Source organism: Trachemys scripta, chromosome 16, assembly GCF_013100865.1.
Source record: "Trachemys scripta elegans isolate TJP31775 chromosome 16, CAS_Tse_1.0, whole genome shotgun sequence".
NCBI classification, from domain to species: Eukaryota; Metazoa; Chordata; order Testudines; family Emydidae; genus Trachemys; species Trachemys scripta.
The window spans coordinates 23,239,101-23,263,050 of NC_048313.1; the positions used below are offsets into that span (position 1 = coordinate 23,239,101).

At 48.5% G+C, this 23,950-nt stretch overlaps 1 protein-coding gene across 2 annotated transcripts; it reads left to right on the forward strand.

Moving 5' to 3' along the window:
* The first annotated feature begins 18,398 nt into the window (after nucleotides 1-18,398).
* TRAPPC5 (trafficking protein particle complex 5) lies at nucleotides 18,399-22,172 on the forward strand. Of its 2 annotated transcripts, none has more exons than XM_034792659.1 (2): nucleotides 18,399-18,550; nucleotides 19,295-22,172. In XM_034792659.1, exon 2 carries the CDS (start codon nucleotides 19,299-19,301, stop codon nucleotides 19,863-19,865), a length of 567 nt encoding a protein of 188 aa, XP_034648550.1. In that variant the 5' UTR covers nucleotides 18,399-18,550; nucleotides 19,295-19,298; the 3' UTR covers nucleotides 19,866-22,172. The 2 variants fall into 2 exon arrangements, with proteins under 2 accessions (XP_034648550.1, XP_034648552.1); XM_034792661.1 differs by having other exon boundaries at nucleotides 18,535-18,592.
* Nucleotides 22,173-23,950: the final 1,778 nt, after the last annotated feature.

Below are 23,950 nucleotides of genomic sequence, written 5' to 3' on the forward strand. Positions count from 1 at the left end.
TTCCCTGCCATGGACACAGCTCTAGCCCTTTAAAATGTCAGCCGGTTGACGGGGGGGAGCCATTGACTAACACTGGGGTCCTGTAGAGGAGACACGCCCTTCTTGTAGGAGGCAGGGGAATTGTTCTGAGCCAGGTGACCAGGCAAGGGAGGCTCCGAGATTACCAGTGCTTGGAGGGGGCTGGTCCAGGGCAATCCAACATTCCCCCAAAGGGACCCCACCATTGAGGGCAGGGCAGAGAAGGAAAACAATGCTTCTCAAACTAGGGGGATACAATATCACATACATTTTATGGGGGGAGTCTTATAGGCAGCTTTCCAAGTTTGCCTCCCCATGTTTTTCCCTACATTGTATTGTTACAATAGCATCTAGGGACCATACTGGGATCAGAATTGTGCCAGTGCTGCCCAGACCCCCACCAAGCTCAGAGCCTGCATTGTATCAGCCACGTCACACAGCGCCCCCAAGATCAGGGCCCCGTTGTGCCAGAGCCGCAGACAGGGTAGATTATTATCCCTCCTTCAGGTGGGAGCTGGAGACCAGACAGATAAAGTGACTGGTCCCTAGTCACAATGCAGCAGAGCTGGGAATTGAACTCATATTGCTTACTCTTTCGGCCCCTGCCATACGCACCAGAGCAGCCTGCCTCTCTGTGAAGGGGCAGCCTGATCCCAGGAGCAGAGTGCACCCTGCAGAGCACGGCGTGTCCTCCACTGCAGTATTTCCCCAGGTATTTGGGCAGGTGGGGGCTGGTGAGGTGAGGTCGATACAGTTGTGAGTGGGGTGTGCAGATGGCAAGTGCCGGGCTGGACAGGGCACCTCTTTCATTTCCATTGTTTGGGGTGAGTTGCTGTGACTTTCAGCCATTGGGGAAGTGCCTGGAGCTGAGGAGAGGGGCTGAGATCAAATGAAATGCAGGATTTCCTCTTCCTTGCCTTCAAACACTCCTCGCTAATGTTTATTATTAAGGCTACGATTTTGGCACAGAGGTGATGGTGGTTGTCACGCTGTCTGGAGCAGCTCACGGCCAGGAGCGCCCACTTCAGACTGTCACCAATAGGGCAGACCCCCCAAAGTGCTGGTGTGTTCTCTAATTAGCTTTCACCAAGTCAGTAACAACTGTGAACTCCTGGATCACTGTACCAGTCATACCATGGAGTCAGGCAGTCCCCTTAGACTCTCCAGTCTATCCTGCCACCCAGACATACTGGACATAGGGATAAATGGTCACTTACACCAAAAATCACACCACATTCAGGTTGCTTCCAGTCCCAAGAGACCTGTCACCTACCCCAGATCACTTGGTACCCTAAATCTTATACCAAAGACGGCGCCTGTAGCCAATCCTGGAACAAACTAGCTAAAAGTTTATTAACTAGGGGAAAGCAATAAATGCATCATTTACAGGTCAAAGCAAGTGAACATGTACAGCCAATGAGTTACCATCTAACTCCTGAGAGTGACAGAATTGTCGAGATCTGTCAATTCGAAGTGTCTTTCAGGGCACCCCAGGAGGCAGCCCCTGGGGATTTCATAGATTCTAGGACTGGAAGGGACCTCGAGAGGTCATCGAGTCCAGTCCCCTGCCTGCATGGCAGGACCAAATACTGTCTAGACCATCCCTGATAAATGTCTATCTCTGGCTTCAGTTTCAAGTCTCTGGCCCTTCAGAGTTCAAACAGCCACAAAGGTGCCGTTTCTTCTTGTGAGGGATTTTTATTCCCTTCCCCCACAGTTCAAGATGATGGGACAAGTTCATGTGCACTGGGCGGGGAGGGAGGGAGAAGCAATCAATAAAGTCTTTTGTCCTCTGATGTTCCACAACTGTTTGTCTGGTGTCTTTGAGCCTTCTTGTACTGGCCAGGAAATGACACCTTGTGTAGCAAACTAGTATTTCACACTTCTCTCCTCACTGTGGGGGTTTCCAGTTACAGCACAAACACTGAAATCTTACCTTATAACATGGGACATAGACATTACCAGTGAGATTAATGCACGACGCAACTTACAAGCATTTCATAGAGTCTAAACTCTGAACACATTCCTATTAGACTAATTCCTATTTTAAGCAAAACTAACATGCAGGTGACCTGGTCTGGTCTTCTGCTATGAATTTGTCAGTTCTTAGCTAATGCCTGCAGCCGGGGCAAGAGCTGGTATCCGGCCTGCCAGCATCACAGTGGTCACAGAAATTGTGAATTTAAATAAAGACGGTGAACTTTTGGAAATGGAGGGGGGCAGGGTGTGTGTGTGTGTGTTGGAAAGTAAGCCCACCTCAGCTGCAGTTCCTGTCCCACTGCACAAGGTCACAGCACCACTGAGGTTTGCCCCAGCTGCCCCTCCATCTCCATCTAAGATTGGCAGGCACACCATACCTGAGTGCCAGGTTGCAACCCTCAGAACCAGGCACAGCTGCATGGGACAGGAACTGGGCTCACTCTCCAACCCTCCGCAGCCCCTTTCAAGATTTCACAGACTTTATTTGGATCACTGAAAACCAAGCACAGGAAATGCCTTTTCCTGTGCAATGCCTTGAAGAGAAAAGCCCATGGCTAACCTGTGGCCAGGAAGGAATGTCGGGGACCTTTCCTTGACTTTTCATTTTCCCCTCTCATCTCTGCTGTGAAATTTACTAAAAATGTCCATGCCAGAATCATAGCCTTGTTTATTTTGTGTACTGTGGTAGTGCCTGGGAGCTCCAGACATGGACCAAGACCCCATTGTGTTAGATGCTGTACAAACACAGAACAAAGACAATTCCTGACCCAAAGAGCATCCAATCTAATATCTACACTATGGACTTTGGTCAACTCAAGTTAACTTGGTGTAGAGCCGCCAAAGTTATCACTCGGGTGGGTGCATGCTTGGCTGCTTGCATTGGTGCTTCGCATACTCACTAGCAGTGCTTGTGCTGATGCAAAGTGAGGTGCACCATGGCTAGGTATCCCAGTGGGCCACCGCCCTATGTAATGCCTTTTGAGAAATGTTTGCAATGTTGTGGGGTAGAAATGTGTCACCCAGGGATCTCTGGGAGCCAGGGGTCAAGTTCCCAGCATGCAACTTTCTCTATCTTATAATGCGATCCGTATCCCCTAATTCTTGCAGTTTAAAAAAAAAAACCCACAAACCCGTGCAGCACTTTTCAGTGTCTGCTATCTCTGACGGAAGCGTGGAGCCCACCCAGCACTGCGCTGAGCTCATGAACGCTGCAGTTGTGGGACACACAATCCTCCAGCATTTGCAGAACCAAATGAAGAGCCATAGCCACGGGGGAGGGGATGAGAACGGGTGCAAGGGAGATCAGGTTTTAGATGGGGTCACTGGGGCAGGTGGAGGGGTGAGAGGAGGAGAACAGTAAGAAACTTCTGTCTCTGTGACGGAAGAGAAGGAGGAGAGAGCTACAGGGGGTAGCGGGGAAAGGAGGGAGAAGGCCACATATTTTGTCCATTTTCTCTTGGAAGAAACCAGCAGCATCCTATGCAGACAGAGAAGTGGAGACAGGAGGAGAGGAGGGTGTGAGGAGTGTGTCAAAGGAAGCAGTACCTGGCCTAATGCAGATGTGCCAATGCTGCTTTGGGCTCATTTTGTGCCCTTTGAGCCAGGCCAGCTTTCTCCAGGACTATCAGGGCTCCTGGATCCTCCAGCAGACGATTACTGCCACTGCTCAGCTCCACCAGCTCTTCTGAAATTCTCTTGCTGTTTGTTTATTTCCAACAGCACCAACTTGATTGAGAGTGTCAGCTCCTTGGGGCAGGAACTGGCTACTCCTCTGTTTGTACCTAGCACAACGGGGATCTTGGTTGGTCCCCAGGCACTCTGGTAATAAACACGATTATTAATAATGAGACAGCAACAGAAGCAATTCTTCCACTCTGTTCTGCACTGATAATGGCCTCAGCTCTGATAATGGCTCCAGTTCTGGGCCCCACATTTCAGGAAACATGTGGACAAATTGGAGAAAGTCCAGAGAAGAGCAACACAAATCTTTAATGGTCTAGACCACATGACCTAGGAGGGAAGATTGAAAACATTGGGTTTGTTTAGTCTGGAGAAGAGCAAACAGAGAGGGGGCACGATAACAGTTTTCAAGTACATAAAAAGTTGTTACAAGGAGGAAGAAAACTTATTTCAGGGAAGTCCTATGGCCAGAGACTCTAAGGGCACAAGGGACCACTGTGATCAGCCAGTCTGAACAGCCTAGGGCATAGGACTTCCCTGAATTATTTCCTGTTTGAACTACAGCAAAACAGCCAACTTTGATTTTACAATGGCCAGGGATTTTGTTCCAGTGGTTAGTTCCCCTCACTGTCAAACATTCCTGCTGCCTTAATTCCAGTTTGAATGTGCATAGCCTCAACTGGTAGATCATCCTTGGCAGTTGTTTGTCTAACCACCTCCAGTGAGGGGGATTCCACAGCCTCCCTTGGAAACCTTTCCAGTGCTTAACTAGCCTTAGTGTTAAAAAATTTTCTAATCTCCCTGTGCAGATGCAGCAGTTTACTTCTTGTCCTGCCTTCAATGGACACAGCTGGAATGTGGTGTATTAGCAGTATAACGATTTCAGCAAACAGAGCATCCCCCTCAGTGACACAGCTGTGCCATCGTAAATCCTGGGTACAGAGCAGGTCACAGCCAATCTAGCTGAGACCTGCCAAACACACTGCAATGGTGGGACCTCCAGGCCTCAGAAGTGTCGAGTGGAGATCCTGAGGGAAGTGTTTGGGGGGAAAGTGTGTTTAAAGGCGAGCTGCAGAGGGCAAACTTGGGCTTGTTTTCTTCTTGGGACGTGTTGAACGTTGCAGTAATTTTCACCTCTTCCCTGTGTGGAAAACAACCCCCGAAAATACTCCCGGCCTCCTGTGTACATATGAAAGAAGAAAAAGAGGGGATGAGTCCAGTGTCTACATTCCCCCCAACTTAAAGACTCCCCCCATCAACTAAAAATAGAACCCAAGAGTTCTGGCTACAAGTCCCTGCTCTAACCACTGGCTCCTACTGCCCCATACTGTATTTTTCAGACAAACCTTCAAGTTTAGTTGCTTCTGTGTCTTGTCTCCAGCTCCATCATTGATGTAGTGAGATAAACAAGCCCTTCATATCCCCTTCTCAGGAAGAACATTACTCAGAGTCTCACTCAAGGGCTAGGAGTGGGTGCCAGATTCTGGCCACGTTCCAGGCAGCATCTCACTGGCAAGAAGACATCTGAGGTCTGTGCTGAAGCCATCCCTCTGTGTGCAGCTGGCTGCTATCCCAGGGGCTGAGGTGGTTTTCCATTCTGTCATTCCAGCCTGGGTTGACTCACCCCATTTCCAGGGCGGCCCTGCTCCAGTGCCGCAAGTTCCTCTCTGCACCTAGCAGGCTTCAAACCAGAGTGGAGCACTTGTCAGAAGGGGAAGCACATGTGTAGTGAGCACATTTCCTCTGCTTTCATTTACAGGACAATGGTTGGAGCAGGGGATGGGGAGCTGTCAGGGTTCCCTCCCCACTCTGAACTCTGGAGTACAGATGTGGGGACCCGCATGAAAGACCCCCTAAGCTTATATTCCACCATCTTAGGTTAAAAACTTCCCCAAGGCACAAATTCCTTTCCTTGTCCTTGGATGGCATCGCTGCCACCACCAAGTGATTTAAACAAACATTCAGGGAGGGGTCACTTGGAGCCCTATCTCCCCCAAAATATCCCCCCAAATCCCTTCACCCCCTTTCCTGGGGGGCTTGAGAATAATATACCAACAAGTAGGTTAACAAAGTGAGCACAGACCAAATCCCTGGTTTTTAGGACACTGAAAATCAATCAGGTTCTTAAAAGAAGAATTTTATTTAAAAAAAAGTAAAAGAATCACACCTGCAAAATCAGGATGGAAGATAACTTTACAGGGTAAATAAAAAGATTTAAAACACAGAGGATTCCCCTCTAGGCTCAACTTCAAAGTTACAAAAACAGGAATAAACTCCCTCTTAGCATAGGAAAAATTCACAAGCTAAAACAAAAGATAATCTAACTCATTTCTTTGCTATTACTTACAATTTCTGTAATTTTTAGATTTATCAGTTCAGGATCTTTTAGGAGCTGGGTTACCTGCTTGGTCTCTCTCTTTGTTCTGAGAGGGAGCCAACAAAAAGAGCACAAACAAAACCTTCCCACCCCCAGATTTGAAAGTATCTTCTTCCCCCATTGGTCCTTCTGGTCAGGTGCCAATTAGGTTAATTGAACTGATTAACCCCTTACAGGTAAGTGATTCTGTACCTCTGGCCAGGAGGGATTTATGTTACTGCATACATAAAGGTTGTTACCCTTCCCTTTATATTTATGACAGGAGCCAGGAATGCTAGGTGCTTTTCCCAACTCTGGAAGAGGTGTGGCGCAAGTGGTTAGAGGAGGCAGGCTGGGAGTTAGGACTCCTGAATTTTAAGCTGGACTCTGCAACAGACTTTCTCAACGACCTTGATCAAGTCACTTCACTTCTCTGTGCCTTAGTTTCTCCGTCTGTGAAATGGGTTATGTCATTTCTCCAACTGGGAAATGAGTTATGTCAGTATCAGTGAAATGATACTGATATAACTCACAGGTGACTCAATTTGTTAAGCGTTGCTCTGCTTGCATGGAAGATGCTGGGGAAGGGCAATTAGATTGTTTCTCTTTCTTGTTTAGCATCAGAAATGTCTGAGGATCTGAGGCAGCTGTGGTCTGGTCAGACTGCATTGAGACAGAATAATAGCCCCTTTCAACCTCTTCTCACATTCAAAGATGTTGCTGTTTTCCTTAGAACTGCTTCCAAATGAGCTCCACACCCCTGCTGGGGTCAAACTCCTAGAGCCCGTGCTGAGATTTTACTCTCACCTGTAATTATATGTTTTCTTACAGTGTATTATTCATCCACTAGTGGTCCCTGTGCTGCATACAGTTCAGGCCAGGTACTATCCCTGGTAAACAAGGAAGACCAAGCTTGAGCTCAAGCTGGGTGGAAGCCTGTTGGTTTGTGATTATCATAAACACCTCATGATTAAGGCCTCTGATCTCCCATAGCATGGCAACTCTTTACTCAGGGAAAGTCCTACCAAATTCAGGACCTGGCCCTTGAGTCTTTTACATTCCTATAGACTCATCTTAGATTTATCCGGCCTCTCAGGTCTGGCCAACCTGGATCTCCCATTACATGGATAACTATGTTCATGTGCAGAAGGCTGAGTGCTACAGAGGGGGATGAATCGATCCCAGCTCACGGAAGAAAGTGATTCCCCAACATGCAGCATTCTCCCTCTGGGTGCTTCTGGGAAGGAAACCAACCCTGGGACAAACAGGTATCCCATGGGGCCACTTACCCTAAACCCAGGTCCTTGGGAGTAAGGGGAATGCAGAGGAAGAGCTAGGGAGGGTGCAGGGACCGATCCCACCTTGTACATGTAACCCACACCCACTCCATTTTAGTTTAGTTAATAAGAATTTGCTGTGTGTATTTGGGTAAGATCTGGAATATTCATTAACCTGGGAGGTAATGTGTCCGATCCTTTGGGATTGGTAGAACCTTTTCTTGTATACGATGAAATAAGATTTACAGAATTTTTCATCATATTTGACGTGGGTATGTGGATGGGGGCCTGAGGCTGGGAACTGTGTGGTTTGGACATTTGAGTAACCAGTAAGACAATAAAGAAGCTGTTTTGTGCTAGTTTGGTGAATCTAAGTATTTGAATATCCACCAGCTTTTGGGGGATTGTCTGCCCATTCTTTGCAGTTCACCCTAATTGAGTGACCACAGCTGGCTCCCCACTAGGACCCCGGTCACAGTGGCGTAGTCATGCTTGGGTACACATTACCACAGGTTAATTGGGTTTTTGGATCAGAACCACATGCTTGTCAAAATTTAATTTTTATATTGGAGAGTTTAAGGATTAAAAATCAGTGACAGTGAGTGACCCTTGATCAAGATCCTGACAGAAAATGCCTGGAAGAACTGTGCTCACAGAGGGGGTTGTCTTTTAAGAAAAAAGCCCCAGAATGGGAACTGAAAAATCCGTTAATTGACAGTGATAAGAAAGCAGACCCAGCAAAAATACTGGGGGTGAGAAACCAGCAGCAGCTTGAACATGAACAAAACATAGCTGATATGGAAGGAGAAGGTGCTGAAAGAGAACGCCTGCGTTTGAACATGAACAAAGAATGGCAGATATTCGACTGCAGGAACTAGAAGCTAAGGCAAAAGTGGACAGACTTAAGCTTCAACTCAAAAGAATAAAGGAACAACAGGAACTGTATCATCCTGGAAAGCCAGCTCCTCTCAACAACAGAGATGTGGGTAGAATCTATCCAGTTTGTAACAATGTTGCTATGTTGTTTGACGCTAAGCAGTTGTCTGTGGGTAACCACATTTACCTCAACACTGCCACCTTTTATGTAAACGCTTTTACTGTGAGCTCGGGTGAAGACAACCCCATAACTTGTGCAGAGAATGTAAAAGTCAATGGTAAAGGCTGTTTAAGGCAAATTTACCAGACAAGAGTGTGAATATTGTAATCCTCTATGAGTTTACCGTAAGTGGTGCCTTTAGCCAGAATCCATTTTGAATGGAATGGTGTTAAACATGAAGTTATAGCTGGTGTAAGAAAGTTATTGCCTAAAGATCTTTTGATTGAGGATGATATTAAAACTTTGTTAAATCAAGTTGATTGCATAAATCAGTCACAGGAGAGCAATAGTCCTGAACCTGTGTCTACTAGGGGCAAGGATTTGCCTGTGGAGGGTTTCTCCAAATGTTTGTCTGAGGAAGATGGCTGTTTAGCTGTGCAAAGAAGCAGTGCATATGTGGAGGAAATTTCTATGTGTCTGTCTGGTACCTCGAAAGTGAATCTGACATTAGATAGGGCTCAGGGAAATGTTTCTCTAAAGTTGGTGATCAGGTTAAAGCTATAACTGAGGAAGGAAGGGGGACAGTCTTGGGGAGTGATACATTGTTGGCTAGTAAAGCTTGGGGAAGTCAGCCTGGCCTAGGTAAAAGTGATGTGTTTAAAGTAGCGCAGTGTAATAAGACACTATTTGTGGGAAAACAGAAGTTTATCTGTTAAGGGAGGGGAAGGCAAAGAGAGTTTAGATGAGCAGAGGCAGCCTTCTGAGCCGATGGCTTTGTCTAATCAGCAGTTTGGGAAGGCCAGGTTAGTGGAACATGAGTATCCCTACACCTTACCTGTTACCAGTGTGGAGAATTGTGACAGTGAAGGAAATGTGCCTGTGTCTGTTGGGGGTAATGACTTGCCTATGAAGGGAGCTACCCCAATCTCCAGCAGTTGTCTGTGAATAACCATGTGTGCTGGGACAAAAGAAAGGAGATCCCAAGCTGTTTTTCTGTTAAAGGGGAATGTTTCTCCAGCTCTTTTCTGTTTGTAAAGCAGACAGAAGAAGCCTGTCAGCTTATGATGGTTGAAAAGTTATCAGTTGACCCAAGATTGGTTTTGGATACAACTAAAGCCCAGGAAGGAAGTGGTCATAAATTTGTGTCTGCTAGGGATGATGACATTGCAACTATGTTGCATCCAGTTAATGTTATAAATAGCTCCCAGAGACGGATTCTGGTGCTTCTATTTTGCCTGTTGCTAGTGTGTTGCTGGGTAAAGACTTGAAGGGAAGGGATAGCTCAGTGGTTTGAGCATTGGCCTGCTAAACCTAGGGTTGTGAGTTCAATCCTTGAGGGGGCCATTTAGCGATCTGCGGCAAAAATCTGATTGGGGATTAGTCCCGCTTTGAGCAGGGGGTTGGACTAGATGACCTCCTGAGGTCCTTTCCAAGCCTGATATTCTATGATATGACAACCTTGTCTGATCAGGGTGCTATCCTAGCCAGGACACAAGGAAAGCATGAAGGTGATTTGACTGTTACCCACTGACAGTGTGGAAACTTGTAACAAGGAAGAGAATGCTTCTAATCTTCTGACTATGAAGTCTAGCAGTTTACCTGAAAGGGGGTTGTATGTAGGGTGACCAGACAGCAAATGTGAAAAATCAGGATGGGGGTGGGGGATAATAGGAGCCTATATAAGAAAACGACCCCAAAATTGGGACATCTGGTCACCCTAGTTGTAGGAAAATCCTCCTGATGGGCCAGAGGTGATTCTGGATGTATGTGACATGCAGAAGGAGTTTGGTGATTTGTCTGTTGTGCCAAAGTCAGTTCTGGACATAAATAAAGCTCAGAAAGAATCTGTTGCACTGCAGGATATTGCAGAAGGAAAGGAATTTCTTGGTGAAGTCTTTAAAGTCTGTGAAAAGGAATTATTTCCACTGACTCTTAATGGGCCAGTGTTGATAGTAAACAGCAACATCTCTCTTCTGATGAAAGTGTGCTGGTGCCTAATGGACAAAGTCTTTCAAATGAAAATGAATCCACTGAATTTGCTTTAGAAAAAAAATCCAGTGTGGATAGCTTTGAGAAGATTTCAGGTGGAATAAAAATTGTTAGGGCGTTTAAACTTAACCAGCTTGTTGGGGAGACAATGCTGTTGTAACATGAATGTCTCCATGTTGATATTTTAAGTAAGCAGTCTGTGACTCAGGTACTGAGGAAAGATCAGGTTACTAGTTTTTCAGAGCAGAACAGCCTTATAACTGAACCCACAAGGATGCAGGGGACAGCAGGCAAACTCTCATCACTAGATATTTTGGATACGACTTGTAGACTCTTAGTGGACTTGACATCTGATTCCATGTTGAAGCAGAGGTTGGTAATGGAAGGACAAAAGAACCTTGAGTCTAACACGCTAGTGAAAATGGATGGAATCTCTTTAAGACAGAGTCCAGCCTTGGAATTGGTAAACTGGTAAACAGGCTAGTGTCTGTGTAGATGCAAATTACCTGATTGACTGGAGGGAGAAAGACTTGCCTGTAGCTGTTAGCAAAAAGGACACACCCAGCCGGTCAATGGATTCTGTTAAGCAAAAGAGCTCAGATTTTGACCCTCTGGAACAGGGAGAAAGGGGAAAAAATTATCATGCTAATGAAAGCCACAGGTTAATCCTAAAATCAAAAACCCCAATGGTATTGAGCCAAAGACATGGCATAACAAAAATGATTGTGAATGTACACCTGCAATGAATTTGATGTTAATGTTAATGCTAATGTTAATTTTTGTGATTGTGGTCCTGATACCAAGAACTGTAAAAATGTACAATATGCATGTTTTTGGGGGAAACCCTTGAACATGTTGGGGGTGATACATAACAACTCATTATGTTGTAAAAGCCTTCATGGTTATATTGTTTCATTACGTGACAATACACACTATGTTAAAAGGCCTGGTGATACTGATATTCCACAGTTAGTGCCTGTATCTAATCTTGAAACTGTACACAGCAGAAAAAAACACTACAAGCTTGAACTGCTGTGCAAAAGAGCAAAATGAAGTGCAAAACCTCACAGCCTGCCTGGCTGAATGCCAGAGTAAGTGCTCTCTAAAGAACATTAATGGCTATGTTAAGTCAACACATAGACCAAACTCTGGAATCACTAACGTGTTTCACAAAGTATGGACTAAGATTTTGGCTGGGGCCAAAGCAGGCATCAATAATTTGGCTTTACAAAGAATTTAATGTAAACCCAGCTCACATCAATGTTGGAAGGTCCTTAAGGTGTATCCAGGAGCTCTAATTTTGCCCTTCCACACCAGTCTCACTTTGGGGGTGTGACACGTGGCTAGAAAGGGTTAAACATCCTGCAAAATAAATAATCCTCAAAAGCCATGTGGGGAGATAATGTTTGTGTTTTTGTGTATTTACATACGTATGAGAAGGGTCAAGGATGTAATCATCAAGCCCTGTCTATGCTGTATTCTGATAGTTCAGAGATCAAAAGAACATCCTAGCATTTAAATGAATTGTAAACATGGGATATCTCGGTATTCATCTCTCTTTGAAATGTCCTGTCAATGGTGGAGGAACAAGCAAATGGCCTTATGTTAATTGGTATAGCTAAGTACCGGTGAGGGACCTCCTTCAAAGTCATCCTAATGACCGTTTGTTCCCTGAGGACTTGTCAAAAGACATGAAATTGTATAAAAAATCATTAGGTCCTGATTCTGTCATCTCAGATCTGCTTAGGCTTCATCAGGGGAAATTTGAGTCACGAGACTAAGGTCCCAGTTATGCTGGTACGTCATGAATATGAGAGTTGGACGTTGGACTATGACTTATGAACTATTTCTGAAAGAACTCTTTGCAACTACAAAGCTCACTATCTCTGCTATGAATCTGCACCTGAATGGATTGAACTCATGTCTGTAGGTATATTGATCTTTTAGCCATACTCTCTCTCTTTTGTTTTTTAATACATTTTAGTTTAGTTGATAAGAATTGGCCGTAAGTGTGTATTTGGGTAAGATCTGGAATATTCAATAACCTGGGAGGTAATGTGTCCGATCCTTTGGATGGGTCGAACCTTTTCTTTTATATGATGAAATAAGATTTACAGAATTTTTCATCATATTTGACATGGGGACGTAGATGGGGGCCTGAGGCTGGATCACTTTAAGGGAACTGTGTTGTTTAGACTTCTGAGTAACCAGTAAGGTAATAAAGAAGCTGGTTTGGTGAATCTAAATATTGGAATATCCACCACTTTATGGAGATTGTCTGCCCTATTCTTTGCAGTTCACCTTAATTGAGTGACCACAGCTGGCTCCCCACTAGGACCCTGGTCACAGCCCTAGAGAGGGAAAGGCAGAGCAAGGTCAGTTGCTGATGCTGCTAGCACCCTGCAGAGGCATTTCAGAGCTCTGTGCCCCTTATACACCCTCCCTAGCAAGGCAGCGGCTGGAGGCAGTGTGAGAAAAGTCTCTGGTATCCAGGAGCAAGCAGGGTTCTGTCTCTTTCAGACTCTGAGCAGGAGACGGGTCAAGCTGCTGGTGTGCTCAGCAAAGTCATAGTGAGGAGTCTCCCTTCTTCCACAGGGGTCCCCCATCTCTTCCTCTACATGCCCTTCTATCTATCAGTGGAAGGAACTTCCAAGGTATCCCTGTGATTGGGATGGTCAAGGCTTTGTTTTAATCTTCTTCTTCTTCCCTCTTTCTCTTCTGTGGTTTTTCTTTGCTCCTTTCCCCCTCTCTTTGCCCCCTCCTGGGTCAGTCAGTGGGGGGAGAGGACCCCATTACTGGGACACGCATCCTAATCACATCCCTTATGTTTGGCTTTTGCTGAGAAAGACCCTATGGGCACCAGTGGACATAGGCGGCAAGTTCCATATCCACGTGGTGCTCGGGCACCAGCAATATTCAGAGCCAGGGGCCCAGCTTCAGCAATACTTGGGGCCGGGTGTCCCTCTCACCCTCAGCCCCACCTGAAGTCCCCCCATGCCTTCCCCAAGTGTTTCCTGGCCCTGACTTGCTGGTGCCCCCGCCCCGCTTGCCTTTCAGGCCCCGGAGCAGTGTCCCTGTCTCTTCCCTGTGCTGCATCCCAGCAGCAACTGCTGCCGTAGAGTCCTAGTGCCCACCATCTCCACTGCCAGGGCAGACTGACTCTGAGCCTGCCCTTCCCCCTCAGACCCTTTCCTTTTCCAATGGGCCAATGGGACCCTCCAGCAGCACAGGGGAACCCCTGCCCACAGTCACACCACAGTGGAGGGGATGGAATGGGAGGGGGCTGTTCTGAAAGTATCAGCTGGGCTAGGTCAACCATGGTGCTGTAGCAGGGTGGGGGTGGGAGAGTAACTGTGGGGTGGAACTAACTAAGGGTGAGATACTTGGAATCACCTTCCGCTTTCTAAGATAGCAAAAGGATGAGAATATTTTTGCTGTCAGCAGAACGTCCCAGAGCCCATGAATCACCCAGCACCAGTGCCAGCTGCTGGAAACTCCCCTCCACTGCCTCCAACTGACTCTTATGGCTCCATGAGGAGTCGTTCTTTCCTGACACTGTCTGGAGATTAGGCTGCGAGTCTGTCAATGCGGTCATGGAAGTCACGGATTCCGTGACTTTCCCTGACCTCTGTGACTTCTGCAGTGGCTGGTGCTGGCGCAGGGGCTGCCCAAGCCAAGCAGCCCCTGGGCCAGCAGCAGCAGTTCGGATGTATGTGAAGAGGCTCAGGGCTAGGGACAGGAGATTGGAGGGGGTGGGGAGGGGCTTACCTTGGGGTGGGTGGCTCCCCAGCTCCCACTGGCATCTCCTAGGTGGCGGAGGGGCCAGGGGACTCCATGCCGTGCACTGCCCGTGCCCTCAGGCCCCGCTCCCACCGCTCTCATTGGCTGTGGTTCCCAACCAATGAGAGCTGCTCAGCCGGCGCTTGTGGTGGAAGCAGCACGCGGAGCCCCCTGGCCCTTCCGTCGTCTAGGAGCTGCAGCGACACGCGGAGCTGGGTAGGGAGCCCCTGCCAGCCTCGACAACCCTCCCCACCCCAGCATCAGCGGGGATCCCAGGCCATGCGCTGCTGCCTGCGCACCCCCCACAGCACCAGCAGGGTCCCGGACCATCTCCCCCAGCACCTGCAGCACCCCTGACTGCCCTCCCAGAACACCCACGGGCCCCCACCCAAGTTTTAGTCAGGGGTATATAGTAAAAGTCATGGACAGGTTACGGGCCGTGAATTTTTGTTTACTTCATGTGACCTGTTCATGACTTTTACTAAAAATACCCATGATTAAAACGTAGCCTGAATCATAGGGTATGTCTAACTGCCTATGTTACAGCGCAGCTCCCGGCGATAAAACAATGTCTATATTGGCACTTTTAAGCACTAAAACTTTTGTCGCTCGGGGTGTGTTTTTTCACATCCCTGAACGACTGAAGTTTTAGCACTGAAAGTGGCAGTGTAGACACACCCATAGGTTTTCAGTTGTAATGGCCCAAATCACAGCAACTGCCCTGTATGCAGGGCCAGCTTTAAGCTGATTCGGCCAATTCCCCGGAATGGGGCCTTGTGCCTAAGAGGGCCCCGCAACGTCCGGAGCTGCCGGCGGAGCGGGGGGGGGGGGGAAAGCCACGTCCTGCTTCTCCCCCCTCCCTCCAGCGCTTGCGCCGCCATACAGCTGATCAGTGCAAGCCTGGGAGGGAGGGGTGAGGAGGAGGAATGTGGCGCGCTTGGGGAAGATGCGGGGCCAGGGCGGGGATTTGGGGAGGGATCCAATGGGGCAGGGAGGGGGCGGAGTCGGGGCAGTGTTGTGGCGGGGGGGGGAACAAGACAATTCACGTCCCGGCATGCGGCCCCGCACCTGCTAAAGCCAGTCCTGCCTGTACAACTAGAAGAACAGGCCCATTCAGATGGTGATGCTTTACATTTAGATAATAAAACCTTTCTCTCATAGTCCAAAGTGCTTTACAACCATTCAGTCACTCCCATTATAATGTAGGTGAGTAGCCTCCTTTTACAGATGGGGAAACTGAGGCACAGGGCAGGGAAATGATTTGCCTGAGTTCACACAATAGGAGTCACCAACAAAACTAGGGATTGAACTCCAGAATCCTAGTTCCAAATTAGCTGTTTTGACAACTAGCTGCCCCACCTTCCAGAGCCGGGAAACAGAACCCAGGAGTCCAGATTTTTACCCCCACCCCCATTCTAGCCACTAGACCCTACTCCCCTCCCAGACGTGGGGATAGCACTGAGGAGTCCTGACTCCCAGCTCCCTAACCCACTAGATAAAAGTCCTCTGAGGTAGGGAAAGTTGATCCCTTTCTTTTCTGCACTCTGTCCTGTCTGTCTGATTTCCAAACACTAACACTCCAAAGCAGATGGTAAAAAACCCATGGGAACATTTACTAGACAGCAAAAGTTTCACAATGGCCTCCATAATCCACAAGTTCTGCCTTTGCGCTTGGTGACAGTCACGGGTGTTGCAGAATCAGAGAAGCTACAGCTGAGAAAGGCTTCCGCATAATCATTTCCTTGCTAACAGTTCCTCACCATTCACATGAAAGTGCCTTCTCCAGTTTACTTCAAATGGGAGAACATTCCCCAGCCTCTAGACCTAACTACTGACCCCATCTCCTCCCAGGGCTGAGAACCCAGGAGTCCTGTTTTCAAATTTGTGTGCTCTAACCTCTAGACACCACTCCCCTCCCAGAGCTGGGACTGATCCTCGAAGTCCTGCCCAACTCCATGTTAACAACTAGAGCCCTCTCCCCTCCGAGCTGGACACTGAACACTCCACTCCCACGTGTTAACCACTACACTTGCTGCAACACCCCTGACTGGTGGAGGGGGAGAGAAATCAATGTTCCAAGATTTTTGTTCTTATAACAATTTTGGTTTTTAACAAGACACAGCGTAGCTGACACACCATGTAGCTGGCACACAATGTGTAACAGACACATGGTGTAGGTGAAACATGGTGTAACTGACACACAGTGTAGATGACATATAGTATAGATGATGGCATAGGTGACACATGGTGTAACAAACTGACATAATGTAGCTGACACACGGTGTAGGTGACACAAGGTATAACTGACACACAGGGTGTAACTGACATAGTATAGCTGACACACAGTGTAGGTGACACATGGTATAACTGGGGTGACCACAGTAGCACGTGTGAAAAATTGGGACAGAGAGTGAGGGGGCTATAGGCGCCTATATAAGACAAAGCCCCAAATATCAGGACTGTCCCTATAAAATCGGGACATCTGATCACCCTAGATATAACTGACACATGGTGTAACTGAAATAGTATAGCTGACACACAGTGTAGGTGATACATGGTATAACAAACACAAAGGGTGTATAATATATGGAGATATACCTATCTCATAGAACTGGAAGGGACCCTGAAAGGTAATTGAGTCAAATCCAGTCCCCTGCCTTCACTAGCAGGACCAAGTACTGATTTTGCCCCAGATCCCTAAGTGGCCCCCCTCAAGGATGAAACTCACAACGCTGGATTTAGCAGGCCAATGCTCAAACCACTGAGCTATCCCTGTCCCAAAATATGGAGATATACCTATCTCATAGAACTGGAAGTACTGACATAGTGTAGCTGACGCACAGCGTAGGTGACACACAGTATAATTGACACACAGTATAACTGACATAGGGTAGCTGAAACACAGTGGAGGTGACACACGATATAACTGACACACAGGGTGTAACTGACATAGTGTAGCTGAAACACAGTGGAGGTGACACACGATATAACTGACACACAGGGTGTAACTGACATAATGTAGCTGACANTGGAGGTGACACACGATATAACTGACACACAGGGTGTAACTGACATAATGTAGCTGACACAATGTAGGTGACACACAGTATAACTGACACACTGTGTAACTCAGGGCTTTTCTACACTTACATTTTATAGCGCTCTAACTTGCTGGCTCAGGGGGGTGATTTTTCACCCCCCTGAGCGCAGCAAGTCTGAGCACTTTAAAGCACTAGTGTAGACAGGCTCCGAGTGCTGGGAGCCACTCTCCCAGCACTTGGAGCTAATCCTCTTGGCAGCGCTTTGAAATTTCCAGTGTAGACATACCCTCACATATTGTAGCTGACATACAGTGTAGGTGACGAGGTATTACTAACACACAGGGTGTAACTGACATAGTGTAGCTGACACAGTGTAGGTGACACAAGGTATAACTGACACACAGGGTGTAACTGACATAGTGTAGCTGACACATAGTGTAGGTGACACAGGGTATAACTGACACACGGGGTGTAACTGACATAATGTTGCTGATACACAGTGTAGGGGACACATGATATAACTGACACACTGGGTGTAACTGACACAGTGTAGCTGACACACAGTGTAGGGTCAGTGTAGGGGGCACACGATATAACTGACGCACAGGGTGTAACTGACATAGTGTAGCTGACACAGTGTAGGTGACACACAGGGTATAACTGACACACAGGGTGTAACTGACATAGTGTAGCTGACACAGTGTAGCTGACACACAGGGTATAACTGACACACAGGGTGTAACTGACATAGTGTAGCTGACACACAGTGTAGGTGACACACAGGGTGTAACTGACATAGTGTAGCTAACACAGTGTAGCTGACACACAGGATATAACTGACACACAGGGTGTAACTGACATAATGTAGCTGACACACAGTGTAGGGGACACACAGGGTGTAACTGACATAGTGTAGCTGACACACAATGTAAGTGACTTGGCAAAGCCTGGTGAGGTGACGGCTTCCCTGCAAGGAGGGGCAGAGCGTCCCACCCTGCGCCCAGCGGGGCTGAGACTCCACGCCCCTTCGCAACAAGCCACACCCCCTTCCCTTAGGCCACACCTCCCGAGGGAAATCTCGCCCGCTTCCTACAGCCTGGCGGCTGATAACGAGCCACACCCACCCTCTAGACCACGCCCCCGGCACCACCCATCCCTTCTGCCGGCTGAGCCCGTTACCACATGTCCCCTGCCCCTCCCACACCGAATCCCGGTTGCTATGGTGACCAAACCCGGCCTCCCCGCTGCCTCTTCCGGCTGCCCGCATTTGCAGTACGGCCCTTTTGCAGCAGCGGCGGCCGTAAAGCGCAGAGGGGGCTGGGAGCGGCGGCGGCTCTTTGGCTTTAGGTCCCTCTTCCCCCTCCTGGAGAGAAGCGCCCCGCCCCCGCCGCGCGTGAGTGCCCGGCCGGGCCCCCCGCCCGCAGGGCTGGGAGAGGTGGGGGCGGGTTAGGGGTCACGGTGGGGGCGGGGCGGCATCCCTGGGCCCGGCGGGGGGCGGTCACGGGGGCGGTGGGGTAGGGGCCCGTTCGTGGCGCTGGCGTCAGTGGGGTTGGAGGCAGACCCCGGGGTGGGTAGGGACAGGGTGATGGGGCGGGGTCACAGGGACGTATGTGTCTAATCACCATGTGTAATGTGGGGTCCCCGGGGTCCCTCCAAGGACCCGGGCAGTTGTATAAATCCTGGGGAGTTACCCCAGCATCTCAGCCGAATCCCAATCTGGTGTCAATTTTTAGCTCCCCAAATTCAAGTCCCCCCCCACCCCTCCCCGGGAGGTTTCAGTTGGATGGCTCCTTCTTCGCTTCTTGTGCTGCCCAACTGCTTCTGTGCCCCACCCTAAGCCTGGCTGCATCTCCACGCTGGGCCAGGGAGCCCCGTATAAGCAACCACCTCACCCAAAGGTGGCTGCCTCTCAGCATGGGGTAAAGGATCCCTGCAGAGGTATTGTTTGTAAAGTGGTTGGGAATGAAAGGAGCTATAGAGATTTGTTCATCAGATTTCTTTTATTTTTATTATGTGTATCGCAGTAACACTTTGCAACCTCAGCTGCGGTCAGGACCCCATAGTGCCAGGTGGTACAAAGAGACCTCATAAGATATGGTCCCTGTCCCACAGAACTGAATATTTTCTTCTCCTTTAGGACAATGGATTCACGCTTCACTCGTGGGAAATCTGCCATCCTGGAGCGGTCTCTGACCCGGCCAAAGACGGAGGTCAGCCTGAGCGCGTTCTCTCTGCTCTTCTCCGAGATAGTCCAGTACTGTCAGAACCGGGTTTACTCTGTCTCAGAGCTGCAGAACAAGCTCTCTGAGCTGGGCCAGCAGGTGGGAGCTCGCATCCTGGATGTGCTGGTCATGCGGGAGAAAAACGGCAAGCGGGAGACCAAGGTCATCAACATTCTCCTCTTCATCAAGGTGACGGTGTGGAAAGCCTTGTTCGGAAAGGAGGCAGACAAGCTGGAGCAGGCCAACGACGATGACAAGACCTACTACATCATCGAGAAAGAGCCACTTATCAACACGTACATCTCAGTGCCCAAGGAGAACAGCACGCTCAACTGTGCCTCCTTCACAGCTGGCATTGTGGAAGCCATCCTCACCTACAGCGGCTTCCCCGCCAAGGTGACAGCCCACTGGCACAAGGGCACCACCCTCATGATCAAATTCGATGAGTCCGTCATCGCGCGAGACAAAGCCCTGGACGGCCGCTGAGCGCACTGCGGGGGGAGCTGACGTGCTGCTCTTGTACATATGCACTGTGTAACTAAAAGGACTGTGCTAGGATGTCCTCAAAGAGGTGCCCTGGCTTGTCTGGGGCAGGATGTGTGTAGATCAGAATGGACCTGCATGAAGCAGAGGGGGCCTCAGCTCAGTTCCAGTGGAACACATCTCTCCATCATATCAATTGCTCCTCTTCCCCTCCCCGACCCCTCTGTTCAATTCTTGGCTTCTGCCAAGGATGCCAACTGGCAATCAAAGATGCATCTACGCTGAAGCTGGCAGATGTCATTCCTAGCTCGGGTAGGGATATGCAGGCTGGTTCTGACTGAGCTAACATGCTAAAAATACCAGTGTAGCAGTGGTGGCACAGGCGCGTGGCTGGGGCTGACCACCCTGTACGTACCTAGGGTCTCAGACAGGATTGTGCTCAGGCAGCTAGCTTGAGCCGCAGCCCCTGCCAGAACATGATCCAGTCTGAGATCCTAGGTACGTACTCTGGTGGCTAGCCCTTGCTGCTGCTGTTTTTATTGTGCCAGCTTGAACAGAGCTAGCGTGTGCATCGCCACCTGAGTGGGAATTACACCTCCCTGTTGTGTGTAAACGTATTCAGATTCTGAACTCTGCTCTTGCCCAAGAGATGGTCTCTCCCGCATGCAGAGCTGAGATATGTTGGTGGGGCAGCATCAGGAGGTTTTTTTCCCATGTGCCTAACCCCCCACCTCCAGAGCTGAGCGGAGAGCAAGTTACCCCACAGGAGGTGGGTGTGTGACTTCAAGATTGGAGAAAACTGAAATTTCCCCCCATTTAATAAAATAGAGTCAAGAAGTGCTGGTTCCTGGGCTGCAGCGTCTTTACACCTAGGCTGCTGCTTCTGCTCTGGCCTATTTCAGCAGTTCTGACTTCTGCTTTCTGACTGCTTGAGTGCGTGGGACTCAGCGTGGTTCTTAGTGGGACAGACAGCCACGCCCCGGAACCACTCGCTCAGCCAGCTCCAACTAGCTGCCCTGACTGGCAGTCCTAGCAAAGCCCAGCACTGAACACTCCTGCCTTCTAGAGCGGATCCCTCCAAGGCAGGTTTGAGACACATTGGTGGGGAGGGATAGGGACAGAGTTTGTGTCAGAAGCTTCCTCTTCTGCTGCCCATGAAGCAGGTTCTGAATGGGTCAGTTAGTCTGAGGGTTAAAATGAAGCTTTTTGTGGGGCCCAAATCCAGCTTTTCCTTTCAAAGCATAGCACGCTCGCGCTTTCAAACCATGGCATGTACGCTCAGTGCCTGGTGAGGATGGAAACACAAAACTAGACGGCACAAGGGCTCTTTACCATGCCAACAGCCAAGCTGTCCCCAGACAAGATTTAACATGCTTCCTGCCTGAAAGGTGACCTGCCACAGGGAACATGGTCTCTGTTGCTGTTGCTTTATAGTGTACGAAGGAGATCTGAATGTGGGAGCAGTGGGGGTTTTCTTCAAAAACTTCATGTTTCGTTTAACCTTTGAAACAGCTGAGATGTGATGTCTGGCAGCCTCTGCTCTTGCTAGAGGAGTTGCTGCCCCTAAACATTCAGTAGGCAATGAGTTGTGATTACCTTATTCCACCCCCACAGTGAAAGCTTAATGAAAGGGACACGACTGGCTTGAAAACAAATCTCACTGAAAACTCTGCATCTGTGCCAGTTGCGAGTAACTCCTAATATCACTTTGACGGGAAGCAGTTAGCAAAGAAAAGAGAGTGCTCTTTTCTGCTCCTTTCCTTTGTGCAGCAATTCCATGCCGTCAGTTTCACTATTCCTCTGTTGTCAGTTTCTTCCTGGCTGAAAAGAGCATTAAAAGCATCAAAAGAGGCGCAAGCTTCCCCTCCCCCTCACACAGCTTTTTTTTAAAAGGAGCTCGCGTTAAAATGGAAATATTCAGCATGTTGTTATATAAAGGGAGGTTCTGTCAAACTGGAATTTTCAAATCCTCATGTTGACAGTGAGCCCCTTTCAACCAGAGACTCGGATCCTTTGGATCTTTACCAAGCTGATAATTTTTTCCTAGCTAACAAACTAAAATTCAGTTTAGTGAAATGGCCTTTTTTCATTTCTCTCTGTCAGGTTGTAACCCTTCCCCATCCCCATTTCAAGTTCATCGCTCATTCCCTGGTTCACAAAAAAACGGATTGTTTTGCATTCTGTGTGGTGCTGGTTTTATTGATCACTTTTCTATTGTACTTGCTCTTTGGGGAATGAGTGCTGTAGATAATCTTGGGAAAGCCTAGCAGGACCTGTCTAACTCTACAAATAAAATCAGTTTATACCCAGCCTGCATGTGCGTGTGTCCTCAACGCTTGAGTCTCAAAGCAAGGTTTTGTTCCAGGCACCATTAAAGAACAATAAGCAACAGGTTCTCACAGTTGCGGATTGTGTGGGTCATCTCTTGAAAGTGAAAGTGTCACATAGACATTTCCCCTCTATTCTAGTTCTTATGTGAGCACCCTTTTGTTCATGATTGCTTGCATTCTGACAGTTAAGGCACTGTCATCTTCCTTCTCTTTAAGCATACATGCCACCCCGTAAATTGTTTACATGGAAAATTAATGTTAGGGTATTTTAGCTGTCTTTAGTACAATGGGAGGTTCTGTTACACAGTGCCAGTTATTGATGTGCAGAGTCTGCGTGGAGTGGATGTACTGCTGGTGTGTAGGCAGCCCAAGGGACACCCCAGAGTCCGTTGCCTGTTGCCATTGGTATGACTGTAGCGCTGAGAGGCCCCAACCCAGATTGGGGCTGCATTGGGTTGGGTGATGCACAGACACACACGGCTTGTCTTCACTATCGTGCTAAATTGGTACCACTATGATCAATGCAGCGGTGGCGATTTAGCGGGTCTGGTGAAGATGTGCTAAGTCTACGGGAGAGCACTCTCCAGTTGATGTAATTAATCTGCCTCAACGAGAGGTGGAAGCTATGTTGATGGGAGAGCGTCTCCTTCTAGACATTGCATTAAGTTGATGTAAGTTACGTCGCTCAGGGGAGTGGTCTTTTTACACCCCTGAGCAACTTAACTTATGTCAACTTAAACGGTAGTGTAGACAAAGCCACAGGGAGGCACAGCCCCTGCACCAAAGAGATCACTGTGGAAACAGATAGGCAAAAGATGAGGGGAATTGACTTGTCCAAGGTCACACAGCAGGTTGGTGGCAGGGCCTGGGGGAGGATACTGGTCTCGTGACTCCTAGCCCCAATGCACCATCTGCATGCTCCAGTTATCACCTTCCCCAAGGTGTTCCTTTCAACCAAGGAGAGGGAAGGGGTGGTCGAAACCATCACATCCCCTTCCACACCCCCACAGGTCCATAAGGTACAGGTGCAAATCAAGGCAGCTTGATTACTATAGGTTCCACCTGCTCAGAGCGTGGCCAATTGGGCAGCTTTCTTTAAGCTAAAGAGGACAAAGGCCCAGATCCATAAAGGTGCTTAGGCGCTTATGGCTCATGTTTACATACCTAAGTTCTAGTTTTAGGCTTTGCTGTGATCCACAAATCTTCCAATCCCTGTAGGCACCTAAATTCATTTGGCATCTAATTTTTAAACGTAAAGGTTCCCTCAACAGCTGTGTTTCTATCTCTGGGCATGTGCATGGCAGCGTCTAGCCTTCTGGCTGCCTCTCTTCCCCCCTAGTCCCCATTCACAAACCTGGGGAAGATGGGATTCCAGCTAAGTTGCAGGTGGGGCCTGATCTGGTAAGGTGCTCAGAGGCTGCCTGCTGGATCAAGTCCCACACAAAATCCAGCTGCTGGAAGAGGTAGTGCTGTCCACCTAACCATTTTTAGCCCAGGGGTTAGAGCACTCACCTGGGCTATGGGAGACCCCGTTTCAATTCCTTCCTGTTCCAGGGGGAGATTTGAACAAGGGTCTCCTACCTCTCAGGAGTGTGCTCTGACCACTGAGCAACGGGATAATATAATGTGGGGCTTCCTCGGTCTCCTGTTGAAGCTCTTTGGTTAGTTAGCCAGAGTGGAACAGCTTCAACAGGAGAGACTGAGAGACACCCACATCAGAGCAGCTCAGTGGTTAGAGCATGTGATGATGATGGGCGA

Bases quoted from the DNA above. Each gene is read 5' to 3' on its own strand.
- TRAPPC5 (XM_034792659.1), top strand. From the start codon at position 19,299: ATGGATTCACGCTTCACTCGTGGGAAATCTGCCATCCTGGAGCGGTCT.